General features: G+C 42.8%; 1 protein-coding gene across 1 annotated transcript; it reads right to left on the bottom strand.

The window, feature by feature from the left end:
• Positions 1-4,574: 4,574 nt before the first annotated feature.
• On the bottom strand, positions 4,575-5,587 carry LOC123154549 (acidic endochitinase-like). Its single transcript, XM_044573247.1, has one exon. The coding sequence runs from the start codon at positions 5,585-5,587 to the stop codon at positions 4,691-4,693; it is 897 nt and encodes a 298-aa protein (XP_044429182.1). The 3' UTR covers positions 4,575-4,690.
• Between the last annotated feature and the right edge of the window lie 3,322 nt (positions 5,588-8,909).

Below are 8,909 nucleotides of genomic sequence, written 5' to 3'. Positions count from 1 at the left end.
CCCCAAATATTCCATGGCCACGTATTTCGACCCGGACCGTCAGTCGAACGTAGACTACACAAATGTCAAGAAGGTTCTTGATGATGTTCTCCCCGGCTACGCCCAATCTGGAGGCACCTTCACCAGGCCTATTCGTAAGTACGGCAAGCACGTGTTCTCCCACAATACGACGTTCTGCTGCGTCAAGCAGCCGCCTGGCGGTCAGAAGGGTGCCTACTACGCCATCCATCACATGCGGGCGATCGTACGGGACCATCATCAACTTCTGCTACCGAGTAAACTCCAAGATTGGGCCGCGAGCGTGTCGGCAATCCAGGACGCGGACCTCCGACAAGAATTCTTTCGCATCCAGTCGGAGTTTGCGGAAATCATCCATCAAGATGTCCTTCGTACCTCGGGGCAGTTCTACCTCAGAAATCAACCGTCCAACAGTGACATCGACACAATGCTACAAATGCAGGATGACAACGCCCGTTCTTTCATGACTCCCACGATAGACGGCGGCTTCATCCACGCTCCGGTCCCTTGAGTCGAGTTGTCTAGTTCTGAAACATCGATTGGCTCATGTTGTAATTAAACTTTAATGAACTTGTAGTATGTCTCTTTGGTTTTGAGAGTCGTTCAACTTAGATGTAATCGATGCTATTAATGTCTTGCTTTTCTCTTCCGATCGTTCTGTTGCATAATTATATATTGCTTATGTATTGTCTGTGAATTGGTACTAACGTTTCGTTTGGCTAGTGCATAGTGATGCCGACGTATGTCGTGTACAAGGGTAAGGTTCCCGGAGTCTACGATGACTGGGAGGAGTGTCGGAGACAGGTTCACCGATTCAGCGGTAACAGTTACAAAGGGTACACCACTAGGGCCGAGGCCGAATCTAGATACGCCCGCTATCTAGCGGGAGAGGGGAGGGAGCGTTGGAGGAACCGGATGAAGACGAGTTTCATCGTGATGATGCTCATCGTGATGACCGCAGCTCTCTTCTATGTGATGGTAGTTTAGATGATCGATATCGACTTGTAATGCGAAGACAAACTCGCTACTCGCGGTCTCGAGACTTGTAATATAATGTTCTATCTTTGTTCGGTCTTTTTAATTCGGAGACTAATATGATGAATTGTATTCGGAGACTAATATGATGAATTGTATTCAAAGACTAATCTTCTATTGTATTTGATGAATCTATTGTTGATGTGTGCTGTCTATATTTTGTCAAATTATACATTTTGTAACCTGTGCAAAAAACAGAAAATAAAAAAATAAAAAAAACCTAATATTCATACTAATGGCGCATCACACGACAGTGCGCCATTAGTATGACAGTGCATACTAATGGCGCATCACCGGGTAGTGCGCCATTAGTATGCTGCGGTTACTAATGGCGCATCCAGAGGTGGTGCGCCATTAGTATGCCAAAGCACCTGGGTGTACATGCCAACTGGGAGGCATACTAATGGCGCACCCTCGCATATACTAATGGCGCACCAGGTGGTGCGCCATTAGTATACCAGATACTAATGGCGCACCAGCTGGTGCGCCATTAGTAAAAATTACTAATGGCGTGCTGTCAGTGGCGCACCAGTGATGCGCCATTAATGGCCATATTAGGTGCGCCATTAGTAGTGGTATTTCTAGTAGTGTGTTCCGCACATGTTTCATTGCATTTCAAAAAATACTAGAGGGTGACATGCGCTTTGCCGCACCCCTCCTCGGTAGTGAGCTTAGTATAGTTTTTTAGAATATTACGGTTAGAGGTGGGCACTTTTACATGGGAAATAGAAGGACGAAACTGAACTGAGTTGACCGACATTCCTAATTTATTAGGTTTATGGTGTTCGGTTCTATATTTTCATCTCTAGTTGTTTCTATTCGGGTGTATCGTCGATTTTCATACTACATAAACCGGACTGACCATTAGACCATATGTATCGGAATGGACCTCCATTTTCTCTAACTCTCTAACTTCCCTACTTTGTTGGCATGTGTAGGCATGGTTCTAGAACCATGTACAATGCACGCCCCCACAAAACCCAATTCAGTGGTGCCTCTACCTTTCAAAATCATCTCCTAGCATTGGTTTTCCTCTACAAAAGAATTAATTTCAATCTCTGCACCGAGTCACCTTCCAACATTGAGGCTAGATCTATTTCCACGAGTCCAAGCTACAACGCTCTCTCAAGGCGCTCATGTTGGCTTGGATCTCCGGCGCCTGATTTATTTTTGTTCTAGATCCCCCGATGCTAGCGTGGGTCTTATACCACGAATCCACCGCCCGATGAGGCCGACGGGGAAGACGGAGAAAGTGGCGACCAGACCGCTAGGCTCAAAACCAGCAAGTTGACACCACCCCCTCACAAATGCATGAACCAATAAACCAATTCACCCCTTCCATCGGCAATTAATGCAATATAAACTACACATGCGAGAGATTCTATTTAGTGTGCAACGCTTTGAAGGACGACCAATTGCACATGCTCCAGGACACTCCATTCAGTTGGCTCGCCAGTCACCCTACCAGGCCTCGGCCCGTCCAAAAAAGTGAAGGAAAAAATAAAGAGGAAGGAAAACAAAAAAAATAAAGTGAATATAAAAAATGTTCCGATAAATAAAAAAGTTCGTGACATTTTAAAATAATATTGTTGAAAATAAAAATGTTTATGAATTTTAGAAACATTTGTGGATTTGAAATAAATGTTCATGGAAATAAAACATGTTCATAAATTTAAGAAATATTCACGGATTTATAAAATGTTTGTGGATTTACAAAATATTCACAAATTTTGAAAATATTTGTGAATTTCAAAACAAATTCTGTGCGGCACTTTTCATAGTGCGGGAACATGCCGCACCTCGTTCTGGTAGTTGTACCAAATATGAAGCCTTGTCCGGTGTCGTGGGCTGGGTCGCAATTATGCAACTCTCGATCAGGAAAATCGAAATGAAAAAAATAGGTCCAGAGGTCAGTAGTACAGAGCAAGATCACCTACTATGTCATGTTGACGCCGCAGACGTAGTAGTTAGGATCGACGTTAGGTTCTATTTTCTTTTGCATGTCTTTGTGTGGATATAAGAATCGAATATGATCCGGATGCAACAAATGAAATTTGAGGTGTGCCCGGTCACTGCCCACGGACGCGTCCGGGCGCGTCCGCGGGTGTTTGTGGGACCGGATTTGCCATATGTGTTTGTAGATGCTCTAAGACTAGCAGAGGGAGACTGTTAGGTTTTGTCCATACAATTAATCACATACTACATCATGAACGCACACGATCAAAACTTTTAGCCAAAGGCTTTATCTCTTTTTATTTCTCAAATTTCTGGTGTTCTTACAACAACACAGCTGTAATAGAGGTGCAGGGCATTTTCCGCGGAAAAAAAAGAGGTGCAGGACATGACTCAAACCACCGACATGGAAGTTAACTCACCGACATGGAACCCTCAAAAAAAAAAACTCACCGACATGGAACTCGTGGCATCGAAGCTAACTCACAGCACGTATCACCTAATTAGAACGAGCATATATTTGGATGACTATGGAAAAAATTTATTTTCCATGCAACGATTTCCAACACTCCGCCCACTTGGTCGGACGAGTCCTGCACGTGACATGCGAGCTACGTGAGTGGGTGAGCACGCCTCCGATCCACTACGTCGTGACGCCAGAGGAGGAGGTGGCCCACCTTGAGCGCTGGAAGGCACGCTGGCTCGCCGAGGAGGAGGCCGACGGCCAGCGGCAAATGCACTAGGAGCAGAAGGAGAGGAGGCATTGCGCCTTGAGGCGGAGGAGGAGCGCGCTCGGCGAGCCGCAATGCCGGCACCCCAGTAGCCGCCGGAGGAGGCTGTCCTGGCAGCCTACCAAGCGGCGTTTGGATGGGTTGTCTCGGCTCCCGTCTTTATTGACCTCACCGGCGGCGATGGCGATGACAAGGGCCATTACAAACATGAAAGAGACTAGAATATTATTGCTTACATCAATGCTATTTGTTAAAGTCCATATATAATAATATTCTACTTTACAAATCCAAATTTTACTGCGATGTGGTGTAAGCAATAAAATGAGAAAAATTAGACAAGGCAGTCCAACCAGAACATCACAGTAAAATTTGGATTTTCCTTGTGTTTCACCATAGTATTTTGGACCATTACAGCTATGCTCTTGTACGAAGTAGACTTTGGCCAGCGTTATTTTCCCTCACATTTCACGAATTGGAAACACATTGGGTTCAATTTATGTTGAACCCCTCAGTTCATTGATGTAACATCACAAAAAAATTCCAAGTTCACTGTTAAATAAAAATTAACAAATAAAGGAATATTTGTTATTTTCCTTCTTTTTGGTACATATTTATCGATAATGAAATATTGGTAGGTGGATCTAGCCAGTGGATAAGACACATGAAACAAAGTTGCAGAATGCTCCTTTGTGCAATCAATGGAATTAAATGTAATGAAACCAATAATGATATCAAACTCTTTCATGTTGAACAAATAATCATGGGTTTAGGTTTCCTTGTTTGGAATGAAGATCAAGAGATGCTCCAAGTAAAGATTATTAATACTATATACACCAATCAAGTCACACACAATTACTTACAAGTAACAATGAAAATGGATGAATCCACAATTCCTCACACGTTACAATGAAAAAGCACACATGTACCTCACAAATCAAAGATAGGTAACCCTCTCAAACATCCCTCTTCACCGAAGAGCTGTAGCCATCCTGGTCATCATAGTATTTGGACCACAACATGATCCCTCCATACTTCCCTGTGCTTTTGATCAATGGGAGAACATCTGACTTTAGATCATCAGCTGGGATGAACCCGCTTCCGGCAGCCTGAGGTGACGCCGGGAGGCCGAGGAAGATCTGCTTTGCTGGAACTGTCAACCACTGCTTCCATGCGTCAGCTAGGTTGGTAGTGCTACCTGAGGTATACTGACAGGGTGCGTTGTTGTAGAATTGCACCCACACATAGTCAAAGAGGCCGGTGTTGAGGGCGCCACCCACCCACGCATCAGGGAAAGGGCATTGTGGTGCGGCAGTCAGGTAGACTCTCCTGCCAGAGTTGCTGTATCCTTTGAGGAACCTCGCAAGATCGTCCCAATGAAGGGGTGTGCCGCCCTCAATATCGAAGTCGATGCCATCGAGGACTGCATCGCCGAGAGGCCGCGAAGATGACTTACCCCCCAAGAAGTTGTTCCATAGGTATGTCGCCACGTTCTTAGCGTCCTGGGTTGAGGAAAGGTAGTAGCTGCCTGCCCCGCCACCGATGGAGAGAATCACCTTGACGCCGCGGCTCTGGCATGACTTGATGTCGGAGCTTAGGTTCGCGCAGCCGCTGTTGGTCGGGTCACAGTGGCCTGCCAGGTTGAGGACCGGCGGCTGGCCATTGCCAAAGGCGGCAAGGAAGGCGAGGTTTACAAATTTGTAGTTGCCGGTAGCACATGTCTCCGCCAGCGTGCCCTCGCCGCCATTCTGGCCCCAATAGATGGAAATGCCACCGGCTTCCGACCCAAGGAACTGCGCCGCCGCTACTACCAGTACCAGCAGTTGCAGCAGGGATGATGATCGGCTAGCCATTTGTGGAGCAATCCCTATTGCTTCCCCTATTGCTTCTGTGTATGCCTTCTGCTTTTGCTTGTGTGTGTGATGATCTGAATTTGGGCTCGGATGGGTTGGGTTATATACGAGGGGGACTCGTAATGTGAAACCTATCTGACACTCCTCGTATTGTTTATGCTCATGCGTGGCTTGCTGGGCACATGGATGGACGAACAGATGTGAATAATGCCTTCTACTCTCAGCTTCGAATCAACGGCGACGGCGTTCGTGATTTTGAACCACAGCTTCGGCTTGTAAGAGTCTTCTTGTACTACTTGAACGGAATAACGTGCAAGGCACCAGTCCAGAATAAGAAAAGGTGATCGGCCGGATCGTTTGACTAAAATTACAGAACACAAAAGGCCAAATGGAGAGGTGAGGGTGATGGATCGTACGAACGACGCCGGAGCACACGCAGGCTCGCAGGCGGAGCAGATCATACTCAGAGCTAGCGTAGGTGCTATACTGCTATGGCTCAATGACCTCTGGCGTGAGACAGGGGGAAGAGGGGTTCACACTGGTGTCCAGGTCAAAACACACTTTTTTCATTCTTTTTTTAGCAGATTTTTGAAAATTTTACATATTTTAAAAATGTTTACTACTTTCAAAATATCATTTATTTTAAATGTGTTCATGTATTTTAGAAATATTAAAATATTTTTAAAAGATAATTTTTTTGAAATCTACGAAAATAAAAAAGGGAAATTTTCAAAAAAGAGGGAAAAGAAACTAAATGAATTTTTATTATAGAAAATCAAGGTACATTCCTTTGTCGCTTATGCGACAAGATGTCACCATGTCGCACAACCCACCCGCTGCTATGGGCCGACCCGTGTAGCCAGGTCTTTTTAAATCCATTTCGTCCATCCTCTAGCAGTTTTCATATTTCCTTTCGGTTTTTTCTTATTTAATATTTTAAAATATGTTTTCCTTTTTTCCCCTCCCTCTTTGGTATTTCAATGCAAAAGCATTCTCTTAAATGCATACACATGTTTACTAAACACAGAGCATTTTCTCAAACACATGAACATTTTTACATTTTTTTATTTTCATGCACATTTTCAACTAGTTGCGGGCTACCCCCCCCCCTCCGCCCTCCCCTAGAGTCACGTATGGGGCCTTGCGGGCCATGCACGGTCCGCATGGTGCAAGGTGCGCTTGCTCAGGAGGCTATAGTGGGTTTTCCCTTATTTTTTCCCCATTATTTTCACCTTTCTTCTTTCTTTTTTCATGTTTTCTTGGTTTTATCATCTACATGTTGCATCCATAGTACGAGTAGTACTTCCCATGGTGTACAAGTTGCATCCTTCAAGGAGAACACATTGCATCGCGCGCGAGTAAAGGTTTCATCAGAAATACCAGATGCAATGGAGGGAGCACATGTTCACCATATCAGGAGTATAGGATATCCTAGGGAGTACAAGTTGTATTGTAGGTAGTACAACTTGCATTGCGCGTGGAGCACAAGTTGCATTGAGAGTACATGCCTTATTGCAGTGACAGGACAAGTTGCATTGTGCACGGAGTACATGTTATGCCGAGGAGTACAAATTGTACTGCATGGGGAGAGCATGTTGTATTGCGCAGGGAGTACAAGTTGCACTACGTGAGGGCATGTATCCTTTCTTGGGAGTACATATATGTTATTCTCGGGATGACAAGTTTGTAATAATATATTTGAAAGCATAAGTTGTGCCCAGAGAAAAGTTTGTTAAAACCTGCCAACATTGGATCAAATTTCCACAAAGTTACCACCACAAGGAATGCAATCGTGACAACGGTTTACAGCTTGGGCGCTCGGTGTAATAGATTTTCATTCAGAAAAATGGATTAAAAAGCACATATGCCAACCTAATGGGAAAAAAATCCACCAAAACTCTTTGGTCGCGACAAATGGCGCACATACACTGCACCACTTGTTGCCACTGAAGGAGTTTGGGAGTGCCATTTGCAAGTGGTGCCCCTCAACTAGTGATTTCATTTTAAAATTCATATTATTTTAATCTCGTAATCACATCTTATTTATATATAATAGGATCCTGTAGCCAAATTTTGGGAAGAAAGTTGGAAGATCAAAAAGAACATTGCTTTGGTACCCTAGCTTCAAAGTGGGCCAACCTAGCCGCTCCCCTCCCACGCGACCGGTCGCCAATGCATTCTGATGTGTGACTTACAAGGGACTCAACAATCACACATGTCCTTGTAGGAAAGAAAAACCATTGAATTTTTTTAATTGGGCAACCCAGTTAGACACCTCATGTGTGATTTGAGGGATCTATGACGCAGGGAGCCTAGTAACGGAAATGCCGCTTAACATAGGATGCCTCTGTGGAAAATAAAAGCAAACATCAGGATTGGTGAGAGTCCCTATTTGATGCACTTTGCGCCAAAATTTTGGGGTGACGCCGCGACTGGGTCAGGACCATAGTGACCAGGCTTAAGCTACAATAGTGACCCAAGTTTTTCCGCTTTTGGTCTTCTACTATTCGCACATTTTTTTAAAAAATTGACATTATTAGTTTTTGAATATTCACACATGTGTGGACATTTTCAATTTTCAATTTTTTTTAATAAAAATATGAACATTTTTTAAAAGGAAAAAGTCAAATAAAAAAAATAACAAATAAAATAAAAATAGGAAAACCCTGATAAATACTTATAGATAAAACAACAAGATTGAACCTTTGTTTTTGCAGAAGATAGAACTTTACTAGAAAAAGGTTCTATCTCGTTGTTTTATCTATAAGTCTTTATCAGGGTTTTCCTATTTTTATTTTACTTGTTCTTTTTGTTTAGTTATATTTAACTTTTACGGTTAATTTTTTCATACTTTTATAACAATTTTTTTGAAAATTCCAAATGTTCACAAAATTTTACACATTTTTATATTGGAGCAAATTTGTACACATTTACGTATTAAAAAAGGCTAGCCGCCAGGGCTATGTCTCGCCCATATCGATTGCTATGTATCGCTGTAGTTTGCTTGCTCTGCTTCGGTTATCATTATTTTTCATCTTTGTTTTCTTTTGTGTTTTATATTTTATATTTTCTCATTTATTTACTTTTTTTTCTTTTGTTATACTTCGTTTTTCACTTTCGTTTTCTCATTTATTTTTTTAAAACATGCCTACTTTTTCTCAATACACAATGTATATTTTTAGCACACACGTGCAACGTTTTTCTAACGTACTTGGACATTTGTTTTCCAAAAACATGAGTTATATATTTTAAATACATGTTGTGAATACTTTTTTAAATACACCTTATATTTTCCAAATACATATTGCATATTTTTTAATGG

The sequence above is a fragment of the Triticum aestivum genome, chromosome 7A, assembly GCF_018294505.1.
Source record: "Triticum aestivum cultivar Chinese Spring chromosome 7A, IWGSC CS RefSeq v2.1, whole genome shotgun sequence".
NCBI classification, from domain to species: Eukaryota; Viridiplantae; Streptophyta; class Magnoliopsida; order Poales; family Poaceae; genus Triticum; species Triticum aestivum.
Note: the sequence above shows the minus strand (reverse complement) of the source record. Positions and strands in the feature narration are given on the sequence as shown.

Coding starts and splice junctions, on each gene's coding strand:
- LOC123154549 (XM_044573247.1), bottom strand. CDS start 5,587: ATGGCTAGCCGATCATCATCCCTGCTGCAACTGCTGGTACTGGTAGTA.